Source organism: Passer montanus, unplaced genomic scaffold (genome assembly GCF_014805655.1).
Source record: "Passer montanus isolate IOZ18808 unplaced genomic scaffold, ASM1480565v1 scaffold10, whole genome shotgun sequence".
Classification (NCBI taxonomy): Eukaryota; Metazoa; Chordata; class Aves; order Passeriformes; family Passeridae; genus Passer; species Passer montanus.
In genome coordinates, this window is record NW_024356505.1 from 27980092 (window position 1) to 28006988 (window position 26897).

Genomic DNA, 26897 nt, shown 5'->3' on the forward strand with positions numbered 1-26897 from the left:
AAAACAGAGAAAAGCCTTCCTAATTTACTTAAATGCAGATTACTTCCAAATGAAATTAGAGCAGTCATGAGTTCCACTGTTTTTATTGTAAAAATAATATTCTATTTTTGACCCAGTCCCTTTCCACAATATTAAGCATCTATACTCCAGTGTTGCCACATTATCACCTATTTGAGGCATGTTCTCTCAATTTATGGAAATCACAACATTTTGTAAGATGTAGACAAATTAGCCCCAAAGTACGTTTAGTCTTTTTATTTGCCTGTTGCACAAAACAAATTAAAGCAGGTTTCAACTATTTGACTGTGCTGCTTTCAGTTACAGTACTAAATGCTATTTACCCTGCAATTTTTTTGTGGTTCAGAAATAACCAATTTTAAGAGGAGATTTTATTAAAATAAGGGAATTTGATCTGAATTCCACATTCCCCTGTCTGAAGATGGTAACAGAATTAAAATCTTGACTGAAAGCTCTTGTTTTCTTTAAATAGTGATCATTCAGTTAAGATTACATTTAAATATTCCTAAAATTGAGAGCATTTTGTGGGATGACCTGCTCAAGTCAGCACAGGATAGTGTCAAATATATATAGAATCAGAGTAGAACCATATACAATTGAAACCCCAATTCCATGCAAACTTCACTGGGCAGAAATTAAGATGAAATCCATAAAATAGATATACTGGTTCCATGTTCATGAGTGATCTGGTTGATCCTTCCACGCACACAGTCAAGAGAAATTGATATCAATGTTCCATTATGCACTTCAAAAGACGCACGGAGGGACACACTGGTCCATATGCTGCCCTCTGGCATCTGACCTCCAATCTGCTGAGCAACTGCTGTGGGTTGCATGTGATCCATGGTCAACTGATTGAGAGTCACTTTGAGCACATTGCACGAATGGATTAGCTTTAAGTTAAATGCAATGCTGGCAACTCCCTTTTCAGTAAAAATGAAATACTTCTGAGCAAGCTGTCCAGAAGAAACCAGCTGTATCTGTTTCTCATTGGATGAGACCTGGGTGAAATCCAGTAGTTTGTTTCTCACTGCTCCAGTAGGCAGACCTGTAACAGAAACTGTGGCTGATATAGCACTAGAAACCCCTGAAGGGATCCAGATGAGGCTGAACATACTAATTCCAGAACTATCTCCAAAATACCGAACATTACACTGTGCAGGAGAAAGTATCTCAAAGCTAACCAGGTCTCCAGCACCAACCTTTGTGGCCCCAGAAGCAGATATAGATGTGTCCCTGTAATTTACCCCAGATTTAAATACATTCATTAATTCTCTGTTGGTACCATTCCTATTGATATAAGAAATTAAGGAGAAGCCCTCCCGGACACACGTATGACCCATGGAATACAATGCTTGATGAAACACAAATTTGACAACACCAGTTTCAGTGAACTTTATAGCTCTACCATCATGAGATAAACTTAGCATATAAGGGTCAGAAACAGAAATTATTTTAAAGGTAGGTCGATAGTTGGTTTGGTAATGCATGGCTGTTGACATCTGTGCACTGAGTGCCACAGCACCTGTGTCGTGGGACAACCAAAACAAACTGAGTGGGGTATTAAGATCATAAATATTTAAGTCTTTGCTTTGATTACAGAATTGATTAGGGCTCCTCAAATACACAGAAAGAGTTTGGCTGGGCTCCACTTCAGCAGCACTGCTTAAACTAGTGCTCTGGAAATACTTTCCTTCTGGCTGCTCGATCCGAACACCACTCAGTTCATAGTCTTCCTCGCTGCCATTAAGCTTTAAGGAAAGCTGCAAAAAGTTCCTGCAGTTGTGCTTTACTGCAAAATTTAGGTCAGTCCACAACAGACCATGTTGTCTGAATACCAGGCTGTTCTCTTCAGTGGACAGGATATCACAGGGAAGCTTCCCTTTTATCTTCAAGTTCAAGCCAGAGTAGACCTGAGAGATGCCAGACTTTACAGAGGGTAGAACGATGTTTGCGGCCCAAGACTCCGAGAGTTTGTTTTCACTGGCTGCTGAACAAACCGTGTCACTGACAGTGGAACAAGGGACAGCCACCATTCCATCTTCACACTTTAAACATGCTTGGCATTCCTGCATTTCCTTATTAAAGAAATACTCCTCTCCACACATTCCCAAAGCTGCATCCTTCTCAGCAATTCCAAGGCATCGGAAACCACCTGTTCATAGGAAATGGACTCTTTTTATTGTCATACCTTTAAAATACTAACAATAAGAACTCTACAGCTCCACATATCAAGTATCTTTGATATATACCTAATCATAAGTGAGAAAACATCTATGATGTTAGATCACTTTATGCTATTAAAGGAACCTTGATAGATTTCAGAGGAAATATTAGGCATAACTCACCTTGTCCAAGCAAAGCACAATGGTTAGGAGTGAAAAAGAAGCTACATGAGGGCAACTCTAACCAAAATCTGTAATCTATCAGATACAATGATATTGCTCCTTCTCTGATGTAAAAGGCATGGTGACTGGTACACTGAGCAGCTCCTTTCAGCTAATGGAGAGTTCCCCTCCACAGGGAGAAATGTGCACTGCCTGCCCAGCCATGCTACAGGGCAGCCCTGCTGTCACTGTGATTGCTAAAGCAGTGCTTTGCAACCCAAGGGACAAGGACCCCTGGCACTTACTCCGTATGCTGTTTTTTAAAAACCTGCAAGGGACAAATAGAAAAATCAAAACTGTAAACAGGAGGCTTAAAATCATTATGCAGTAGACCATGCATTTAAAAAGTGGAAAACCACTGCCCTATGACACAGGACACCAGTGGCTGTGATCAAGCTAAATTAAAGCACTGCTGCAAACAGTGAGGAGAATATACATGTGCTGTTTGAAATGACTTTGTTTGACATAAAGCAATTTTGTGCTGTTAAATGGTACACCATGACCTCAGTGGATCAAAGAATGTACACCAAAAAAACAGGTTTTAAAAACAGCCTGTAATTTTCTGTGGCAACTTTCCAAGAGCCCCACCAGCTGCCAGTGCTTCCACCTGGAGCAACCAGAACCCAAAACCTTTGTACATGGAGATTTCAGGATTTGAATCAACAGACAAGATCTGAGGCATCCTAAAGAATAACCACCTGCAGTTTGTGCCTCAAAACTTAATCACTAATGCAGTCATTTATGCTTTTTTACCACCATGATCAAAACTCAATAATCATCTTTCTAATAGAACTTCTTAAATATCCTTTCATATCTAGATCCTATGTCATACACTTGCATTATTCTTTAGGTGGAAACTTCCTGTACCTTGGCTGGATTTGCTCTAAGACTGGGACAAGCACTTGCATGGATCCCAACAGTGGATTCTCCCTTGCTAGCCCAGGGTGTGGCTGGCTATGCTAACCCCCGATGCAGACAGAAAAGCTCACCACACTTGCTGCAAACTGCAAGTACACACAAACCTGGCCCTCAGGGGAGGTCAGAATGTTGGCTAGAATTCACTTCTGATACTGCATTATTCAGCAGAGAACACCAGACACTGTGTTAATTTATACAGGCTTCATATATTCACCTTCCTATCACTTTGTCTATTTATACTTCATTTACTTAAGTGATGATCCTCCATCAACATCGATATGTAGGACTCTACAATTTATGATGTGAGAATATTCCTTCTAAGATCAGGTACCATTTTATCAAGAGTTCACTGCAAAACAGTAAGATTTTTTCCATCTGAAAAAAAGTCAAGAGAAACTTAACACTTTGTTCCTCTCTGAAAGTGTCTTGATTTTTTATGAGAAACGAAAGCCAAATAAATAAGATTACATTTTTTTCAACCAAAAACATTCTAGAGGGAGTACAGAGAAAAGTCCCAGATAATCTTTCCCTTTGAAATCAGTTCTAACCATGATGTATCTACTCACATGACATTTCTTAACCACTTCTGCTTCTCATATCACTAGCTCCACCATCACTGAGAAATACTGGGTGAACTAAGTACACACATACAGCCGGTTCACACAGCAGAGAAAATCGTCAGTGGTGCCTAGGAGCACTTTTTATGCTTTTTGTTTCTACAAACATTTTAGTGTATATTTGAGTGCTTACTAATATCATGTTTCACAAATACTTGTGATGGCTATATGCACTAATTTACTTGTCTAGTCCTTTATTGGTTAGAACTGCAGCAGGTGTTCCCCCTGGGTTTACTCAAACAGGTGACTTCAAAGCAGCACACAGACTGCTCCTTGCTGCAGCCACAGCTGCAAAAGTAGCACCCTTCCCTTTGCCCAGAAGGGGCCCAGCAGCAAATGATAGCCAACCATCAGAAACCACCACAGCAGCATGCTGGGACTGCTTGCTACTGCTCCTTACCACTTTACAGCCTCTGCCACCTCTTCCTGGCTCCTTACTCTGAGCACTGCTGCACCTGGTTTCACAGTGAGCAGCACAGCTGTCCTCAACCTGGCTTTGTGAAATTGAGTCTTTCTGCAGCACATTCCCCAGCCCTTGCCACTCACAGAGGCCAGGTAATTGCAAGGCAATTACAGTAAGCTACACATGTATTTTTCTGCTGCTACTACTCACAACTGCCTGACACAAAGGTTACATTTGGGCAGATTAAGTATGGGAATCCTTCTCTTTTTAAACATTCTATGTCAAATTTGGATCATCACATATCAATATGGTTCATTACAAATCAGGACTATCTGTCAAGGTTTTCATTCCTCTTCCCCCTGCATCCCACAGGAAGTCCTTTATTTTGCATAGCTTTCCAGGGAGAGTGCCTTTGGTTGATTCTATTTGTTTGATAAACAATCTGACTACTCTCCCATGGTTGTCTAAGAAGGAAATTATGTACCAAACCCTATTTTCACTGATTACATACCCTTAATTATCACTGAATGACTAATGACTTAATGACTAGCCTTTAATCAAATAAATCAACAATTCTCATCCCATATAGAAGTGAAAAAAGCAGCAGAGGAAGAAGGTATGATGTAGAGGAAAGTGAAAGAGTGAAGAAAGAGAGGCTCCTAGTTACATGATTCTTTACTGTTATTTGCTCTGTCTCCCCTCACACTGCACATTGAACAAGAGTTGCTACAGATGCTACAACCTTTGCGTGCAGCTTGAGAAACCACATGCAACATCTGGAACTCATATGTCACATCACATCCTCTTCTTCCCTTCTTTACCCAAAACAGACATTCCATTTCAGCCTTTCTTTTGACACGTCAATTGCACTTGGAAAGATAATGAGCTACCATGAACAGAGAGGCTGAAAGTCACCTCTAACAAAAAATAACAGGAACACTCTCTCTTCCATGACAGATGAGAACAACATTGACAAGACATTGATTCCTGTGCAGGTGATGGGTAATAACTTGCTTTCTACACACCACTATTAAAACTGGGAGAAGAGGAAGAGAGGGAAGATTCCTTTTCTTCCAAATACATTGCTACTGCCTTTCTGTGGTCTGACACACCATCACTACCCATCTGTTTCTTGGCAGTGTTCTGCCCTCACTTACGATCCTCCGGCAGTTGTACAGACCCTTTTTTGGTCTGGTTCCCCTCCACGGAACCCACTGAATAAATTAATTACAGCCTTCCTTTTCCAAGCCACAGACTAGAGCAACACCAAATTACTACCACATTGGTGGCTCTCCTTTCCTAGGGCTGAGGCCTTGTGGGCTTCCAACCAACAAAACACAAACAGGAGCCAACACAATGTCTCATTAAAGACAAGGCAAAGCCTTACACCTTTCCGATGCTCTGGCTCAAATTTTGTGCTCTAAACTGTCTTGCCTCCAACTGTCCATCTCTAAGACTCTCCAAAAATGCCTTCCCTCTTCTTTTGTAAGACTGATGGTACCTCGTGTGCAGCATTTACCACACAAGGCAACACTAAGTGCCCTCTTCCTCAAGTTATTTCCAGTTTACTGCAGTGTTTGTAGTAACTCCATCCAACGCAACACAGCTCCTGTCCAGAGCAAGTAAGGGCAAAGTAAGAAAACCCACATGTTCTTTTAATCCTTTCCTAGGCTCCCATATTGTTCTCCACCAGTGACTGGGTAAAAAAGGCACAAAATCATTCACAATCAGCTGAAAACAGCCCTTGCCCCTCAAAAGAGGCCACTCCTTCTTACAAGTCTAGAAGCCTAGAGGAGGAAAACCATAGCATCTAATGAAGGCCTTCCTGGGCTGTTTGACTGTGAGACCTCACGTACAGGTCACAACTGGTGAAATGCTCTGCTTGATCACACAGTTCCTTTCAAGGTTTTTTGGATGACCAAAAATTAAGCCATGAGAATGTAATAAAATAATGAAGTCTGCAGTGCAAAACACCAGGGAGATTTGCTCTTAAATGTCTGAAAAAGTCTCCCAAAGCATCCCAAAATGATGGAAACTGTTGATCTTTCCTCAGTATTTGACAATATTGTTGCTAAGGAGAATAATATTAATGGAGGGAGGTCTTATAAGAGTCTTCATTGGATCAAATCAGAAGGAAAATGACAACTATTTTTCTCCAACAGGAACGATGTCTTTGATTTGGGCCCTATTTGCACCAGCATAAACAAGAAGAAAGTCTGGTCATAAGAGAAAATAAAAAACAAAGCATATAAACCCCCATGAAAATAAGGGGATATAAACCCCCATGAAAATAAAGGGACCATCCAATGCCTCTAAGGGATATTAATGTCCTAAATAGCTCATTGTCCACAAGAGCTGCTATCAACTTACAGATTAGTGGTTTTTAAACCCAGCAAGCTGTGCATGTCACTACTCACTAACATACAAGCCTGAGTCCTTATCTATTTTTGTGGCCTGTTCCTGATGATCTAATTATTCTCATTCTCTAATTATCAGAGAATATAACTTACCTGGAGTATTGAGGCATTTTATCCTCTCACCACAAATGCCTGGAGATTCAGTGCACTCATCTCTGTCCTGTAAATCACAAGAATCATACTGAAACAGTTTAACATGACAACTTAAATTTGAAACAGGCATTTCAGGCTGTGACATCCCTCCGTCCATGAAAGGTGTATGTAGGGCTGGAGAACAGGTTGATCCCGTAAGCATGTTAGAGCAGGACAATTTTGATTTAGATTTGTTCCTTGTTTTAACCAGGCATCCAAAACCACTGTGTGATGCCATAGAAAGCAAGCAGTGTGCAGATGAGCTGAACAGAGGGGTTGCACATGTAACACTCATTATGATGCACATCCCCAAGAGGGGGCATCAATCAATTCATCTTAAGGACATTGCAACAATTGAGACAGTGTTAGGAAAGGCTTTTAAGGACATTTAATCTGATAGGAAGCTGCTAACCAAAACACACATGAAAAGTAAATTAGAAAGTAATATTCCCTGTCAACAAACTCTCGTTTCACTTTACAGCAGGCAGAGGGGAAAGAAAAACAGCCTACATTTGCCTTTAAATGCTAGCTTTAAAGAAAATTGAGGTTAGCAGAGAGGGAACTGGACAGACACATTCAGGTTCTCAGTATTTGGTCCAGCTGGTCAGGCTCACGCTAAGCTAAGAACCGGAGCAACCCTTAGCAAACAAAATACTGCTTTAAATATCAAGTTACCCATATATCTTAGGACTTCTAAAGGACAGAAAGCAAACAAAGAACAATCTTATTTTGCTTGCATGTGTAGTTTTGTGTTGTATAATAAAATGTATTTTACAATAAAATGTATTTAACAATACAAGTATCCATGTTCTATATTTGTGTATGTTATTATATTTTGTATGTTTGTTTGTATGTTATGTTTAAGAAGGAGCTAGCTCTTACATTTGTTTTAACATTCTGTTTCCAAACTTTGAAAGAAATGTCTGACTTATGCTTAATAAAGCTTTCCTGCACTTTCAGAGATGTCTAGAAGCTCCTGTAGACTGTAATGGAATTAAATAAACAAATTTAGCATGTGTAAGTCTAAATGTCTTAGGATGTCTTTTCCTACCATGACGAAAAGACTCAAAGTCCTGCCAGCTGTCAGGTTTGGGAAAGTGTCACACCCAACAGGTACAAACCAATGCCTCATTTAGAAGACTAAACGTTAAAGAGAAACACACAAAAAAACCTTCTGGCATAGACCTATTCAGTAAAACATGGTTCAAACTGGATTTCTCTAGCTCTCCAAGTAGTTATTTCCAGAATGTTATCCCGATATGTCCAACACAATACTTCATAAGCAATAACTGAAAGATACAGAATTATGTTTCACCTGGCAAATCCGATCAGAGTTTGCAGAACACTCAGCCATTTGGAAAAAACCAGCAGGACACAATGTGCACTTTTCACAATGTGAAGGCGTCTTTTGGAAATTGCAAAATTCATCACTTTCACAAAGGCCACAGTCCAGCAAAGACTCCCCAACATTAATCACTTTTGCATCCACTTCTACTTTGTGCACAGAGTATGACTTCTGGAGATGATTTCTGACCTGGTTCTGAAGTCCATGAAGATGACTTTCAAAATAATTTTGAATATCTTCTTGCAAACTCTGAAATGACATTTGTTTCACTGTATCAAAAAGCATTCCATACTGGACTTTGATCAGATCCATTTGCTCATACATTTTTCTTTGCTGTTCAAGAATCTCCTGTTGCTGGCTAACCAACACATGCTGCTGTTCAGCAAGTTTTTGCTGCAAATCAACAATGATCTGCTGTTGGCTTTTCAGCATTTCAGTGAATTTCTCGTGCCCTTTTGCAAGGTGCAGCTGTAGTATTAGGGCATCTTCAGATGGAACTTCATTTTCTCCTGAAATACAAATGATTTATTATTGTCCAAGCTTGTTGTATTGTCTCTTCAAAGGCATACACAGTTTAGCAAATTAATGAAAAGTCTCACTAAATTCAAGTCATCATTATAAGGTGAGTTTCCTTCACTATCTTTGTAGCCCCTTCATGGAACCACAAGGTTTTCCATTTCATAAGCAGCTTATGAAATCATCATTTGCCCCTGCTTCAGGGTATAAATTAATCACCGCATCAATAACAGATTAATCATTCCTATGTACATGTTCAAACACAGTAAAGAGTAAATGGCCAATTTTCACTGTAGAAGTGATAAAATGAAGTGATAAAACTTGTGGCGAATACTGAGCTATTAAGGGTAGTAAAAGTAAGGGTCAATTGCAAAGAGCTGCAAAAGGAGTCTATGATACTGAGCAGCAGCAATAAAATGACAAAAAAAGAAGTTCAGAGGAGATAAAGGTGAATTGAGGTTCTCACTGAAAAAAAAATCCAATTTTTTTTAGATCAAATGTCATACTTATAGATTATTATTACTCCTTGAAAATGGTCTTGAAGTAATATATCTAGATATAGATGTTGGGCTACAGAGCCACGTAATCATCAGTTCAATGCCCAACAGAGTTCAGAAAGGCAAATAAAATGCTGGGACTAATTAGAAGAAGAACATAAAACAGAACATAATATATCACTATGACATTACATTAATCAACAGAGCATCTGAATACAGAATGCAGTCCTGGCTCCCCACCTCAAGACGGAGTATAGAAGGAGTCACAAGTTCACAAAAAGGGCAGCAAGGAAAATCTAACATATGATACTGCTGCAATATGAGAAAGTAGGTAAGACTTTTCAGGATCGGAAGAAAAAAAAATAAAGAAACCAAACTGTGCTATATTACAGGTATCCTAGAGCAAGTAAATGTGGAATGACTCTTCTTTCTTCCAATACAAGAATTAAAGGACATTAAATGAAGGCAGCAGTTCCATACACACTAAAACTTCAAAATAAAATCAATCTGGGGCTTAAAGATAGACATTGATCAGATTCAGGAAATCTAAGTAACAAACTGTTGGAGCTGGGAAAATTATCTATGAAAACATTGTGTTGTACTTTCTACAATATCTGCTGCTGGATACTGCCAGAGAGAATCCTCAATCCATATAATCTGTTCTTAAGCAGCACTGATTTTTATTCTTACATGCACAGAACATGAAGGATGACACAATGAACAAAGACCATATCCAGTTCTTGTTTAGAGTCCCCAAAATATTTTGCTGTTTGGTTAGTTTTACTCACAGCATAAGGCACACATTAATTTCTATTTTTCAGCACTAACTTAAATATTAGGGTAGTTTGCAGTATACTGGATTTGAGAAAACAAAAACCAGGATAAGAAAACAAAACCCAGTTTCTGTGCATTCCTTCTTTTGGGATGCCAGTGTTTCATCTGAAGTAAGGCGCACCCACGGTGCTGCTGAGAAATAGCAGGGACAATGGGCTCATCTGATGTGAAATGGGACTGCAAGCCTGCACACCAGCATCTTCACCTGGCCAAAATAAGTGGTGCTTCAGCTGCAGCTGGCAGGAGTCTTCCAGACAGCAGGTCTGTGTAACCCTGCAGACAGGCTGTGCTGGCTGTGACAAGCAGCTGCCTCACGCACATGAGCCTGCAAACACGGACACCACGCTGGGAATCAGCTTGAGTCCCTGGTACTGGCCTGTACCTTGGAGGGCTGGCATCAGGCATGGCCCTCAGCAAGCATCTCAGTAGACTGAACCCCATATGAATGGGGCTTTTTAACAGGCTGAACAACAGTCTACTCGGTTCACCAGAACACAGTTTTTTCCAGCAGGAGATTTTACTGGATTTTACTGGAGCAGGGATATTTTAATTACTGAAGAATCACTGCAAATCTACTCAGGCACCGTCACAAAGCTGGCAGACATAGACTGGGATGGGCCACTCGGTCTCCACCTGTGCATAGGGAATTAATGCAGTAGAAAAATGGCCTTTGGGTCACCTAGGCAGTATATTCTAGCTCTCCTGCTGTCTGAGGAGAGGTCAACAGCAAAGGAACATCCCATTCAGCTGGTATTAGTGATGTGCTGAAGTGGTACCTTGACAGAAATGTTCCTCTAAAAACCCAGAAAGACAGGAACAGTCACTGACCTGTCTCTTGAATCACTGAATAATGGCTTGCAATGGATACACTCTTCATTGGAAGAGTTAATCTTCCAATGAAGATGGACTAACAGCACATCCAGTTCCAATCCCCTGCCAGGGGCAGGGACACCCTGCACTAGACCAGGTTGCTCAAAGCACTATCCAACTTGGCCCTGAATATTTCCAGGAGTGGGGCATCCGTGAACTCTCTGGACAACCTGTTCAGTGCCTCACCACCCTCACAGTAAAGAATTGTTTCCTAATATCTTATCTACACCTACTCGCTTTTAAGTTGGAAGTCCAAATTGTCATGGACATTACACGTGTTTGAGTTGCAGCTCTCCCCAGACTACTGTCAATGCATTTCTCCTGATTAGAGATCTGATTATCACATTATTTGTTCTGTTTGTTTCAGTAGACAAGCCATACTGGAATTGCTATACAAACCATGCTCATTTGCAAGATTTGACTCCAGCTGCCAGTGGGGATTGCTCTGCGCTACTGTAGGAAACCCACTGACCTATGCTTAAAAGAAGGTCTCAGAGAAACACAGAGAATGTCAGAGGCCACAAGCAGAGCAGAACGCTGGATGCTTGCCTATACCCTGACTTGAAGGAAACCAAAGACAGTCAGCATGCCTTAATTTTTGTTCCTGATGCCAAATACATGGAATTTCTGCTAGATCTTGATGAATTCAGTATGCTGCTCTTCCACTCCTAGGAGAGAAAGCTGCCTTATGAAGGTCTGGGTTGGGTCCTGTCTTTGGAATGGGGAAAACATGTATATATGTCCTCTGTCCAGTGTGGACAAAAGCATGTCTACAGCACAACTCATTCACACCAACTGCAGCAGCAGGCATAAGGCGAGAGCAGCACAAGAGGAGAATTTTCGGGGGTGCAGTGGTCCTCATCTAAAAACTCACACAGAACCTTGTGAGTTATCAGAGGTTTGCTTGCTGTGTGCTCCGTGTCGACAGTGCCTTCCATGAGATTACATGGTTTAGTGGGCAGTGTTGCACACTGCTTTCTCTCCAATATATAAGACACTTCTCTTTGCCACAGGAAGACGAATGCACAGGTCCATGATCATCATTGCCCATAAGCCATTCTTGATGCATCCAAGGATTTTGTTAAGGGCAACTTCTAACCACACTTCTCTTCCTCCAAGATTTCACCCAGCATGAGGCCTGCAAAGAGCATAAAATTGAAAGAGCGAACTCTGAGTCTCCAAACATTTTCACCCTCTGACCCTTTAGCTTTAATTCCTCTGACGCACATCAGAGGTGACAAAGGACCCAAGCCTAAGAGCCCAGAGATGAGAGGTGCATGTAACTCACCATGTTAGCTGTAACTGCTGATGGTGTTGGAGACTGGGCAGCACAGACTGACCAGAGACAGCCAAAGAATAAGATAATGTTTGGAGAAAGAGGTTATGCCAAGCTGGATGCTCTTTGTAAGACTTGAATGGAGACACAACATATCTGTTTTCAGCACCATCCAAAAGTATTATGCTTCTCTGTACAAGCAGAATGCTCTTGCTATTTGCTGAGGCTTGTATAACACAGACAAGGACTTTGGTATGGACAAAGAAAATGCAAATATCCTGGGTTCTTTGGAAAAACAGAGACATGGCATTTATGATGAAGGTATGAAGAAGAGTATGCACAGAAGCAGAGAAAAGTGAAATTAACCATACTGACTCGTTTTCTGTCCACCTTTGGTCACAGAGGTTCTCCAAGACATCTGGGAACAGTTTCAGGCAAGATGAAGGTAGACAGTGTCACTGCATTATGACAGGGAAGCTTAAACATCAGTCCTGGGGCTGGAATTACCAAGTACAGAAACTTCCTTTGGAGGAGATGTCACTTCTCTAGGCAGACCTTGGTAACTTTTGGCTTAGCATGTGCTCTGGTGTCTGAAGCAGCCATAGCACTCATTTGTCAAGCAAATGAGTGACTAAGCTTAAATTACCTTCTTCATGCTTTTTCATTAGCTTTTTTAACATCAATGGGAAATAAATCACTCTTCTAATATATTTGCTATCTTTCAGACAAGGCACTAAACCAGAATCTAAACTGTGTTGTGGTTATTAAAGACCTGTTGGTGCTCTTCATGTTGGTAAATCCACAAATCCCTGACCATTAGAGACACCTTCTCCTGACCTACGAGTGTAACCACAGATGTACTGGCTTCCTACATGGATACCAAATTCACCAGAGCTGCGCTGGTCAATGGACAGGCAAGTGTTCTGAACAATGCACTGCAAGAGACACTTTACCATTTTTCCCCCTGGCTATGACAGCGAGACAGGCTGGCACAAATAACATGTTTCTTACCAATGGCACCAGTCTGGGTATGGGACACACTCCGTGGAAATCTTTTGAGATATTGCTATAAATTAAGAATACCAGAAGTACCAGACTGCGAAGAGAGACTTAAACTTGTTTAAAAACTGCACTACAAAAGATTCCGCCACGTTTACTCAGCTCTGGGTCTCCTAAGTGCAAGTGTTTAAGAAGGGGAGATGAAGGGGAGCAGAGAGAGGAGCCACGGCAGTAATTCCTTCACATAGTGTGAAGACCAGCGCTGGATTTTCTTCCTAACTCTCCCAGAACAAGGAGCTCTGGAGCAGTCGCTCAGGTGTCCCTGCATCCGGTCTCTCAGAGCTGCTGAAGCCCCCTGGCCCAGCGGACACCTGCCCGGTGGAGGAGACCCAGCACCTGCGGCTCTCCGTGACCACACCGAGCTCCGCGGGCCGCGGAACCCTGCGTGCCACGGAGGGCGGTGCTGCTGTGGGGTGTGCGTGGCGCCCTCCCGCCCCGGCCCCCTCACGCCGGCCCGCACCTGGCTTGACGTCGCAGGTGAGCTGCACCCCCGGGGCGCCGCCGCCTCGCTCGGCAGCGGCGTGGGCCAACTCGTCCCCCGCGAACTGGGCGGCTCTGTCGCCGGCCTCGCACGGGGGGCCTGGGCAGGGCTCGGCCGAGCCGCCCCCCGCGCCCAGCAGCGAGAGGCAGACGCCGAGCCAGCAGCGCGCCCACCACAGCCGTCTCCCCGGCATCTCCGGCCGCGCCTGCAAGAGAAGAGAGGCCGCGGCGGGTCAGGGCGATGCCCCTCTCCCTCCGCCCTAGCCCGGGGTGCGCAGAGCCGGACAACCCCGCCCCCCACGCCCCTCTCTCCCTCCGTTGTGCAGGTACCGTCACAGCATCCCAAATCCAGAAAAAACTTTTCACCCCGTCCCGTCCCTTCCCGGAGTCTCCCGGCGTAACCTGCGGGACGGTGCAAGTGCGGCCTCGGGCTGTGCTCCTCGGAGCGGCTGCCCGCGGCGGGGACCAACCTCCTCCGAAAGCAGGAGGGAATGGAAATGTGCAACATTCCTGGGGCTTCGTTAGCATCAGATTTCCCAAGCGCCTCCCTTTAACTCCTTCGCTGCCCCAGCCCCTGCCGGCTGCCCGGGGCGGCCGTGGGACAGAGGCGGGTGCTGCCCGCGGCTCCCGCCGGCGTTTCATGGCTGTGTTATCCCCCGGCGCCCCGACAGGGATATGTACATGTCCGAAAAGGCTGGCTTTTGTTTCGAGTGGTTTTTACTGAGCCTCAGGGAAAAAAAAAAAAAAAAGGAGAAAACCCCCAAAAGCCACACAACCAAAACCTCAAACCCAACAGGTTTTTACTGAGCCTCAGGGGAAAAAAAAAAAAAAGGAGAAAAACCCCAAAAGCCACACAATCAAAACCTCAAACCCAACAGGAGTAAAGTGCACGCGCGACGCGAGTTTTCAGTAAAGAAAATTTCACGCGGCCGTAAAAGTTACGGATGGTTTGGATTTCTTGGTTCCCACTTCGATCGTCAGGAACCTCCATCAAAGCTAACCACGACCGCAGGTGCCGTTTTCTCGGAGGCTGCCGAGGGCCGCAGCAGAACCGATTTTGAGCAGAGCAGCCATGTGGCCGTGCCCGTGTGTGTTTGCTTTCTGATAAAGCAGCTTCCCCGGGCTGTTTCTGGCAGCGCTCACACCGAGGTGTGAGGATCAGCATACCTTTCAAGCGCTCCGAGGCGTGAATAACTCCCGCAGCAGGAGCCACCTCGCTTATCTAATCTCTTCCACATGCTACCGCGGGAAAGCGACACCGAGGATGTGTCCAGCTCAGCACTAACTGCGACGCCGCTTTGGGAAGTCGGCCGGCACAGATACAATAGCTATGAACAGAATAATTACTATTACTAAGAAAATTCTATTTATTGATTCATTAGCTTCAGCTTCCTTCCATCCACGGGCTCACATACATGTCAAACCTCTTCAGAGTATCTTTGCAATGCTCTCACACAGGGCCTTTGCTGTCACTTGTACAAGAAAGAGGAGAAACAGCATTGTTTTGTTGGTTTGTTTATTTGTTTTGGGATTTTTCCCTACAAAAACTGTTTGAAACTTTTTGGGAATCTCCTTTTTAAAATTTTTTTACATTTTTTTTTAAATTCATATTGATTCATTTGCTGTTTCCCTTGCTACTGGAAAAGCATACCAAATACATCACCTGCAAACTGGCTTGCCATTTTTTGACCAAGCATTTCTTACGTTGAAAACACTGGCTTGTCAAAACTGAAATGCCCTGTGCAGCAGCAGCAGTAAAGACTCCAACACACAGGGGTTGTAGCCCCTGCTGAGCTCTGCAGGGCTGGTGACCTGCCGGGTTCCAGAACACCTGCCTGGGTCAGGGATACCTGTCAGCTCTGCCAGATCAGATCCTACATGAAATGCCCAACAGCTCCTTGACTCTTTGCCTTGACCTTCAACTGAAGTAGAATTCCAGGGCTGACTGCTCCTGAGAGAGCCCATGTTTTCCTATGGCTTGCAGTAGGTCTATAAAAAAAGGCATAGAATAAATGGAGATAAACTTCCACAGCTTGTCCCTCTGGGGAATCCACAGCCCAGCTGGAGCCCAGCTCCAGTATGGAGCTCTGCATGAACTATTTTTTTTTTCCTTCTAAATGAATACCTATGTGTTTTCTCTAGTTCCTTGATAGGTTTTGCAGCCAGTACATTGCTATCACAGCTTTATTATTTTGAGGATCTGTGCCAGTACATATAAAGCTACATAAGATACAAACTCATCTTTGGATCATCTTCAGAAATGCCATAAAAAAAGGCTATAGAGTTGGGGATGATGCCCAGAGTGGCTACAACTTCAGGCTAATAATTCATGAAATGACATGAGGCATGATATTCTCAGACACTACACAGATCAAGAGCAACTCTTCTGAATTTGAGCTCTTTATATACCAATGCAAAAAATAATAGAATTTACCTTCAAACCTGAGCCTTATTATTTGTCTGGAAAATTATTTTTTCTGGGAAAAAATGCTTTTTGATAGTGCCAACAAGAATATTGATTCACACATTTGACTTTGGAAGTGTCTCTAACACAGAATGCAGCAGTGAGAAATGCTGCCACTGGTTTGACAAGCAGCATAAACACATGGATGCCATCCCTTATGATTGAAAAGCTGTGCATCAATTAAATGGAGTGACACATGTCAAAATGTATGTTCTGCTGATGTCTAGTATAGAGCTTATCAGCTAATGACACTATTTGTAGGTACTGTCTACAGGTGCATAGGTACCAGAATCACCCAGCAAACTTGCAGAACATCCAAACTCGAGCCAGTTTGTAAATACTCATAAAGCTGTACCTGTTGTATTCTTGCTTTCCTTCCCTGCATGGGTACTATGTAAGGAGAGGGACTCCCTACTTCATGAGTTTGAAAGATGGTTTAGAGCAACACTTTTGTTTTTCATGGCATTTTTCAGATTGGCTGTGTTTGCTGGCACAAAAGGAGCAGTTCAGATCAAAGAAGTGAGTAGGGGGCTCCTGCATCTACACTATTTGCAGTTTGGGGAGTGTTCTTCAGACCTGGCAATAATTAAAATTCATACAGAACTGGTTTGTGCAGCTACAGCCCTGGTCAGGCACTGGTGTCTGTCCAGACAAGAGCATATCCTGTTAGATTCCCCAAAAAAGCAATCTCTGCAAGTGCCAAAACTGAATGTGACAGGCAAGAAGGACTGGGGTAATCGCTGCAAAACAGCCCTGCTGCTCTGAACCAGCACACAAACCCAGACAGAACCCAAACCAGATTTACTTAGCCCCATCTTCCAGTAGATGCAGCGGCTCTGTCGCTCCCCGTGCAGCGGCAGGTGGGCTTTGCCCGTTTCGGACCCCTCTCACCGAGGCCAGCGGGACCCTTGCGGGAGCATCCTCATCCTCATCCTCATCCTCATCCTCATCCTCATCCTCATCCTCATCCTCATCCTCATCCTCATCTCCTCATCCTCTGCGGAGCCCCCGGGGGCGGAGGGCCCGCGGCGCTCCCGGGCCGGGCGGCAGAGGGCAGCAGGGCCCCGCGCTGGCCCTGTCCCCGTCCTGTCCCCGTCCTGTCGCTGTCCCCATCCCGTCCCCATCCCGCCGCTGCCGCTCGGGCTCGCTCCCTGCGGCGCTTCCCGGGACCGCGGAGTGACCCCGGAGGAGGCACCAAGGCATCCTGAAAGGCCACTGGCTTCGGCCGAACCTCAGCGGCACATTTCCTCCGCTTGGTTCTTTGTTGAGGCAGCCGAATGAAGTAAAATGTTCTTTCTCGTGCGGTTTTTTGAGAAGTCCGGACAACCTGTATTAAGCATTTTTGAATAACGTTTGGAGTTGGATGATGTTTTGTAATATGGATGACAAAATACATCCAAAGCAGTCATCCATAACACATCTGCTCAACATAATTTACTTTTCTTAAATTTCTAGTTTAACCATGCAGCAGTTTTGGAAAAAAAAATCCCTGCCAGGTACCTAAATCTAGACCCCACATTATTTTCCCACCTTTCACAATCTTTTACAATAGCAATGTTGAACAATTATTTGATCTTGCAGGCCTTACAGACATGCTTAACTTAACAATTTGAATTAATACTACATCCAGCAGCACTGCTTACAGTGCATACCTTTCCAGATACGCATTTTTCTCTAATCAAAACCCAAACCAGAACAAAATAAGTATTTTTTGTCTGGTTGTTTTCAATTATTTATTTTTTACAAGACTTTTCCTAGGCTAAAATTCCAAGCATTGCTGTCATTTTTAGTAAATGTTGATTACCAAAGAAGATTGATAGTTAAATAAATACTTATGCCAGATGAAAAACATGGGAGTAGTTTTGAGTTTTGCCATTAAAACTAATGGGATTTTTGCACGAACATTAGCTAAGAAAGAAAAAGAAACTAAGGAGAAACAAATCCTGCCAGAATGTATCTAACTTGCTATCAGGCAGCATTTGAAACTATCTAATTTTGCTCAATGCCTTGTATCCTTCACTGTTTTTCAGAACATTAGCAGATTTAAATCCCAAGGTGTTTTCAGTATTTTCAGAACTGCTAAGTTTCTTGTTAGAAATTCTTTTCAGTGTCCACTAGTCTTCAGACTCCTATTTCTAGGTTGGATTTCAAGAAATTAATTCCATACATTGTAAACAGATTCCTAATCAAAGTATAGATGAACTAATAATAGTTGAACTGGTAATAGTGCGTGTCAAGGGATTGACAAGTTTTGCCTAAAACAGCCATTACAAACAGTCTGCAATACTAAATGGATACACCCCAAACTTTTATTCCTTCCTTCCTTGAATGATTTTAGGTCATGCAAAATGGCACGCAGTGATGTGTGATGACTAATTTGCCTGTAACTGTACCTTAGATGACTGAAGCACTAGATGAAAGAGCAGAGAGCCTTGTCACTGAAGTAGTACTTCTCTCTGCTACGTCCTCCATCAAGAACTAGCAGCCTCCCTTAGATGTCTTGACTGTCAGCCCTTTACAAGTAACAATTTACCATCTAAATGGCATGGGGAAAGAAATGGGGAAACTCACAGCTGTCCAAAGGGAGAAGATGTAGAAACTGCTGAATAATGGCAATACTGAAGCAACCCCACCGTCCCAAACAAGATTTCAGGGTTTCATGAAAACAATAGAAAAGGGAAACAGTATAGTTCAAGGGACATACTTTACTGTTGTTAAATTACACCCAAGAAGAAGTTGTTACCTTGGCATATGGGTACTGAGAACTGGAAAAAAGAAGAACTATTCTCTGTGAGAAGATCAATACCAAAGTTCTCAGATAACACAAATTGTCAATGGCCACCTGCACAGAAGCAGCAGCAACAGTTCTGCAGTGTAGCTACAAACAAATAAAGAATCTCCTTTTCTAAATAATTTTGGGAATGACCTGTTATCCAAACAATTCTAGGGAATCACCTGAAATAATTTTTGTGAACATTCATAAAAAAAAGCAGATCAAATTAGTCTGGTAGTACGAGTTTAGTATTTTGTGACTTCTACATCTATGGTCAAAATAGACCATAGACAGAAAATGCAAATGTATTTCTCCAGTTTCTGAGAGAAAACTAGATCCTTTTCACAATGTAGTTCTTAATTGTATTAAAACTGAGCAGGAGAATGCATACACCACAGCTTGAAACTAATAGCATTTCATTGTTTTCACAGCCCAATGTAGTTTCTCTGCAAAACAGTCTGCTGCCTCATATCAGTGTGTCAGTGTGCTCCACACTGACTCACAGGGCTGCACGCAGCTCTGCAGACTTGCTCTGTGTTGCAACTGCTTCCTCCAAGTGAGCTGTGTCTGCCCTGTGGATAAACCTTCAGGCTCTCACACTTCACATAATCTAGGATTTTACAGCTGCAGTGTGCTGTGAATACTTTGAATTGGTCAGGGCTCAGACTTTGCATTTTCTGAGAAATCTTGCCAGTTTGAAATTTTAATTTGTCCCAATTTAGAAAGAAAACTGTTAAAACACTTTGTAGGAAATGAACATTCCACTAACGGTGTTATTTGGGAAACAAGGATTCACAGCATTTCTAAAAAGCAACAATTTTTTCCAAGAGCAGTGGAGCCCTGAATACCAGGAGGTCCTTGTGTTCCTGGATCCCTGAGACAAGGAAGAGGCCATCACACAGGAGTAGATCTGACTGAATGGAAAACTGGCAGCTGACTCGCCTTGCAGAGGACTATCAAAAGTTATCTGTATTCCATTATAAGGCTCACTGAGATAAGCTTTCATGAAATGTTTCACTCTCAGTGAACCAGCAACTTCTGACAGAAAACATGCCAACAGAACAGTGTTTCCAAGAGATGCATTCATAGCTGGATGACACAATGATAAAAATATCTCAGACTTGGCTAGACTGGCTGGTCAGCATTAGTTCAGTGCTACAAGTCTCAGCCTCCTGAAGTAATAATAATCTTTGAGTCACCTTCTGTTCCCCTAATTGCTGACTGCACTCCTTCAGTAATGCCACATGAGCATTAGAAGCACAGCACAGAATTCTTGTTAATGGTTTCATACTTGGTTAGAGAGAATCTCCTTTTTTTGCATTCTACTGACATTTTTGCATATCTACTTGAAGGCTTCTGGTTAAACACAGGTCACCAGGCTGCCCAGAAATTCTCCTGATCAAAGCACCTTAACAAGGAGTCTTGTCTTTTTCCTCAGGGTCCCTATATCATGGTAATGGGAAAAGCATGCAAATGATGAGAGAACATTTCTCTTGTGTGGCTGTAGAGCTAAGTTTTGGAAGACTTTATTGTGTTCCCATGTCTTCATACAGAAGATCTGCTTGAGGTAAATCACATCAATGTACATTCAGGTTACCAAGAGTTGTGGGGCAGGGTCCCTAGCTGTACAAAAATAATGTGTTTTAAATCAATGTCAGCAAGTGCAAGAGATATCTAACTTATCTGGTTTAGTTGCTATATTTCCTTCCATATACTGTTTCTAATGGCCAGAGGATAACCTCAAATCTAACCTATTTTTCATTACAGGAGTAGCAGAAACTGTCATTAGCTAGTAATACTCTCAGATTTTTCCCATTATAAAATCTGGTTTGAGTGTTTTTATACTTTTGCCAGTTTTTAACTGTTTGCATCAATACATATTCAGATGTTTGCAAAAAATCTGACAGAAATTAATTTAAATCATCAACCTTAATTTTTTGCATTTCCCAAGTCATGAAAGTTTTATTTTACAGTCTTAATAAAAGTTTTGGTTTTGTACATACTTATATGTTAAATATGTGGTATAAAATAAATTGTGGGCAGGTTACCACCTATCAACACTCCATGCCCCCTGCAAAAGTAAACATATGTAATTATGGTGTAGCTCAAACTAAAATGTACCAACTACTCTTGGAACATCAAAGACCCCGAAGGAAAGTGGTGGTTAAAGAAAATATTTTTAAAAGCTAATATGAGTGAAAAATGAGGGAAAGGTCCCGGATTCACTAGAGTGAATGGTAAAGCACCCACAGCTATAAATGGTGTCATGCAGAAAACCAAAGCAGGAAAAAAGCCCCAAACTTCCTGGCTGAGTGCAACACTGGATTCATTATCTTTGAAAGTCTTCAAATCACAAAACAATGTTTTTAGAAACAAAAAATATTTGGCTTACTACAGACTGTATGTGTAGAGGATTTTGTCTTATGTTATAAAGAACAACAGACTAAGAAATCTAATTCACTTCCAAAACTTCTGCACAGGACTTGTCAGCATGGAAGCAGGACAAAATGGTCCTGTTTATATTTTACTTTAGCTGACAGATTCTGTTAAGATTAGTTTTCTTGAAACTTTAAAAAAAAAGCCCAAACCAAAACCAACTGTGTTTTGAATTATATACTTAATATTTTGAAAAGTTTTGGGCAATGTTCCTTCTAATCAATTTATGTCTAACAGTTAGAAACAATTACTACATCAAGCACTGGCCAAAACTGAAGAAATTAAATGTAACCTATGTGAAATCTTCCAGTGGACACTTCAGACCAGAGACACACCAGGTCTGAATCTGATAATCTTTCTGTTTGTTTTTTAGACATACAGTCACTAAATGTATAAAATGTTAAAAATGGGGACTTGAACCTGGAATTGAAAATGACAAAATCTTGAGTGTTGTCTATATTTTACTAATACTGAAAAATATCACCAGTCTTGAGGCTGCCAAAGAGAACAAATAAGAAGACAGATAGACAATCTTTATGCACACATATTTTAACAATGTAATTTTTTAAAAAGCCAGACTGCAGAGCTACAAGAAAGATAGGAATGCATCTTGGTGCCTTTTGCCTTCAGGGTGAAAATGGGAAGAAACTTCAATTGTAATAATTACTAAGTCAACTTTTTTCCTTTCTTTCTTTTATTTTATGACAATTTCTAATTTTCCAGAACAACAATGGGAGAAACAGCACAGGAGTGATACCATGGAGTGCTTATACGTTTCCAGTTCTTTATCTTCATTCATCCAAGAACAGCTGAGGTTTTTCGTGTAGAGGAAAAGTTTTTCAGACATACCCAAAGGAAAGGGCATAGCTGTGAATAGTTTCTGCAAAGACAGGCAGCATGACCAATTTAGATCTGTGCATTTCCATATGCAGCCTTGCAGTTTTAAGAACAGGGAAGTTGTTCTTGGAAAAATGAGTAAATTATGACTGTTTAGGCTACTAAATACTGTAGACTTAATCCTCATTTGCCTCATGTGAAGGAGCTCTACTACAGATATAAATCAGGTGCTCTGTGTTTTCCTAGCAATTACAAAAGCTCTTGAAACAAACACCCTAGATGAGCTTCTCTTTGTGCCTTTCTATAAAAAAGGATTTGCTTTTCTCCTTGCGAAAGGAAGCACACTCTTGCTGCATAAGACAAGCAAATTAACTTCTGTGGCTCCTAGGGCAGAAATCTGCACAGTAACACACCAGGCTCTTCTCAATAGTGCTCCAGTGTCTGATGGTCTCTCAAATATCCTTTGTAAACAGTTTACATTGATCTTTGCTCCAAGCTGTGAGACATTTTGGGATCTTTTTTCAGTATGGCTATTTGCCCACCATCAAGACATTATTTTGGTAATCCCAAAAATAGTCTAGGATCAATTACAAAGACTTTTCCTCAACAATGTAGTTCTAAAATAAATTTAAAGCCCAAGATTTTGGCAAAAAATCACATTAACAGTAAAACTGGAGATGTTTCAAACACTGATTGATCGAGACCCAGCTGAGTTTATTCTACTCAAGATAGATTTTCATTAAATAGTCCAAGGAGAGTGTTTGTTTTGGCCTCTGTTTCTAGAAATAATATTAACCTGGGAAAAAAAGTTGTTTCTATAAAGAAAAAGGCTGTTGAGCAGACTAAATATATGTGTCTTTCTTCTCATGTACTACATTAGTTTCACTTACATCCTGTGTTTGTATTTTCAGGAGCTTCATTAGAGTTTCAGGGCTGTGTTTAAATCACCTGCTCAGATCTCTGCGGTGCTTACCTGGGCAGAGTTTGTGAGAGGGTCACAGCCCAGTGCAGGAATGTTCAGAACACATCTGAGACTTAAATAAGTGTTCTCTCTCCATTACTCACCCATAATGATTTGATTTCTAGACAGTTAAGGTGCAGACTTCCAGGCATTCAGGCACAGTCACAGAGCTAATGGACCCAAATATTTTTTATAATCTGTGGCAACATTTAACTCTTTTGACATTTTTAGGTCATTTTTAATGCCACCTGTAACATGCTTACAAATATCCAGTGGCAGACTTGAAAAACCTCAAGCTCAAGTCTTCCACACCCTTGTTTAGGTCCTTCACTTTCATCTCCCTTGCTTTATCAGTTTATATGCTTTAAGGGAAGGAACAAGCTTCTTTTAGAAGGAAGGAATGTGAGACCCACAGTTACTAGAGGAAAAGAAGCTCATAAGAGAGATTAAACCCATGGAAATTTTTCTTTTTTAGTTGAAGAGGATTCTATTTTTCATTTCATACGATCCTTGCAGAGGAAAAGTGGTATATAGTGTTGTCAAGCAAGACTATCTTCACTTCATGATACAAGAACATATTTACAAAGTTATAAATGTTGAAGACTTTTTTTCTGGAGTATGTTCACATAAATGGGATGTTCCTTTTGTATGCATGCATCATAAGGCATGGAAAAGGAAAACCTGAATACAGAAGAAAATTATGATTAAAGATGCTGCATTGATCTCTGAAAGTTTTATTACTTTTACAACAGTTTACCACCAAGGCAAAGTTTGCTTTACTCTTCAAAAGAAACAAATCAAGTGTATACTGTGTATATGACCATACTGACTGCTTTAAAAAAGCAGTGCATGCCAGTTGCTGAATTTACTTGGAATGCACATTTATATGTTTCAGGTTCACTTGCAATATATGTTTTTCAATTTGTCTCTTTATCCAGCTGTAAACTCAAGTTCAAGTTGAGCCTAAGAAGATTTAAGAAAATACTTGCTTCCACATGCTTTCTTCTCTGCTGTAAACTGGGCATCATCTTTGACTCAGATTTTCCCAGGCCAGGTGTGTCTAAAGATTGCTAATTATTTTCTTGCAGCACCTCTAAAATAGGTGCTCTCTTTCCATACGTCAAAGCTTGAAGCAAGGCTTTCATTTCATATCCTTATCCACGGTCTCCTGACGTGGTCTTCCCCTTCTCAGTTATTCTTTCTTGCTCTGAAAATTATTTTCTAGGCCAAATACTTTTATTGTACCGTTTTGTCTCTGCATTCCTTAACTGGCACTGGCTTCCCACTTCTATCAAATACAAACTACTGATCTTTTTCGAGTTCCTCCATGTACTCTCCACGTTCCACACTACCTCTCTTTCATTATAGACTCATAAGCCCTCATCTCTTCTTTGCCCATTTATTAAAATTTAGGACAGCCTTCACATGTTATTTTTCTGAAACTTCTAAAAATTCTCTGCAACAAATTTTTTTTAATCCAGGATAATGTAGTACTTGCTATTCAACTACAGCTACCTGTACTTAGAAAAGTTTCTGTCAACTGGGGATAATCTAAATGCTTCTGCAAAGGATTTTCATTTGAAAATGAGCAAAAATACTATTGAAGAGTGAAATGTGAAGAGTACACATTCTGAATTATGTTCAGATGTAATACGAGAGATGAAAACTAATTTCACTGTGAGTGATTTTAATTTCTGTTGTTGGGTCAAAGCTTGTTTTTCCTTATTCTCACAGAAAGTTCTGTTGTGGTCAGCAGATGGCTGCATCATTGTGCAACAGTACTATTTTTTGTTGACAAATGGGCACTCAAGCTATCATATGAGGGAAATATGACAGCATTTAATATATTAGTTATAACCATAGACTAAAAATAATACAACTGTATATTGCAATAGTGCAGTGTAGAAACATAAGTTGTTCAATGAAAGAGGAAGTGAGAATTCACTTCCTTCTCCTAAAATTAAAAAAAAAAGAAAAGCTATCAGAGGAAGCACAATGTTATTGTCAAGTTCCTCTTTTAAACATTATTGATTCTATTAAATTCAAAGGGAGCTCATAATCAACTTGTATTCTATGGAAAAACTATATTGCCAACTTCATCTGGAAAACACAGATTGCTAGTTCTATCCCAGTAAACCTTTCATTGTCTTATGCTCTTGGAATCAAGTGAGATGCTTCTTGAGTAAACGTGACACAATTGGCCACAGCTGGGTTATTGTAATTTCTTTGCACAGTTGAAGGAGAGTCTCACCTTGACTCTTGCTTGACTCACAGACATTTGGTTCCAGACCAGCACCAACTACAGGCCATGGAAAGCTGAAGAAGAGAAAGCTCAAGTCTCCAAATTCTTAATAATAATATTCAGAACTCAGCTGTACATTACATGAACAGGGTAAATTCTACCCTTCAGAAAATCTATAACTTTATGGAGGCAATTTTTTATTAACAATATGGAAAGAAATAAGTTCCCTTGCTATCTTATTTATCAGTAGCCATGTAAAGCTGAGACCACTGCTGCAGTGTGTTAAGCTCTAGCTTTTCTCTCAGGATTCATCATACAAGATTGTGGTAGGTTGGAAACTAAAGAGTATTTATTTGGTTAAATATTGTCCTGTATCTCACACAAATCTAACATAATATGAGCTGGCCAAGAGAGGTCAAAGCTGCCATGGTATGACAAAACTCTTAGCCTTAAATTTTTGCATTACATGTACTTTTTCTGTAGACTCAACTTGCACTTCTATGACACCACTTGGTCTGGCTCACTGGGACCTACCACGAAGGATTGAATGTGTAGCCAAATTCCAGCTGTGAATTTCATATACACCTCCCTTTGAGGTGGGGATAGAAGATGAAACTCAAAAATAGTTTCCCACAGTTGCCTCCATATTTAGTACATGGTCTGAAAGCAAGTTCTGCTTTCTAGTTTCCCCCCTCATGAGCAGTAAGTGCCACACACTTAAAATGTATTTTGCAGGAGCAATCAGGAACTTCATTGGTGAAACATAGTCCTGATGACTATTTCTGAAGGTTTCCATCTGTTTCTTGCAGACAGTGTTTACACAGATGGGAAACAAGTGATTGTGCAAAAACTCTACTTTGCACTTCTGCACACTAGAAAAAAAAAGCATACAGGTAGTTTAGAGTGCAGTTTTCCTCATGTTATTCCTCCCCCTCTATGCATATTACATCTGGACAAATGTTGCACACTACACATATGCTCTAAGTGACAGACACACAGCAGAAAACCTTGCAGCCTAATACTGACATGCTGTTACAGAAAATCAAATGCATGTGCAAAAAGATGTGACCTGGCATTAGTACTTAAAAAATATCTGCTGAGAGGGAAAGAAGAATAAATATATAGTCAGATTTTGGAGATACTTTCCAACAGCAAAAAAATTCTGACAATATCTCCTTAAAGAGTTCTGTAATCACTGTGAAAATAATGGATGGCTGGGAAGTGGGCGGGGGGTGGAACAAATTTATTTTGAACCCTGAACAACAGAAAAAAAAATCTCAAAGTTATGAAGTTGTTTGCAACAACTATTGTGTTGTCAAAAGAAGACTATTAAGTGTTCCAAAGACTTTCCTTGGGCCTCCAGGAAATGGGGGAATATTCAATATTCATGTGAATGTAATGAAACAGGCAACATG

At 41.2% G+C, this 26897-nt stretch overlaps 1 protein-coding gene across 1 annotated transcript; it reads right to left on the reverse strand.

Annotated features, from left to right (window-relative positions):
* Positions 1-653: 653 nt before the first annotated feature.
* On the reverse strand, positions 654-13963 carry LOC120500565. The gene is made up of 4 exons (XM_039705634.1): positions 13750-13963; positions 8208-8746; positions 6854-6920; positions 654-2173 (listed from the first exon to the last, which is right to left on the reverse strand). The coding sequence occupies exons 1-4, from the start codon at positions 13961-13963 to the stop codon at positions 654-656; spliced, it is 2340 nt and encodes a 779-aa protein (XP_039561568.1).
* Positions 13964-26897: the final 12934 nt, after the last annotated feature.

What these genes read in the sequence shown, in the direction of transcription:
- LOC120500565 (XM_039705634.1), bottom strand. Translation starts at nt 13,963, where the DNA reads ATGCCGGGGAGACGGCTGTGGTGGGCGCGCTGCTGGCTCGGCGTCTGC. An exon ending in CACCTGCGACGTCAAGCCAG is followed by an intron (nt 8,747 to 13,749) that starts GTGCGGGCCGGC and finishes TTTGTATTTCAG; the next exon opens with GAGAAAATGAAGTTCCATCT. An exon ending in ACTCTGATCGGATTTGCCAG is followed by an intron (nt 6,921 to 8,207) that starts GTGAAACATAAT and finishes TGTGATTTACAG; the next exon opens with GACAGAGATGAGTGCACTGA.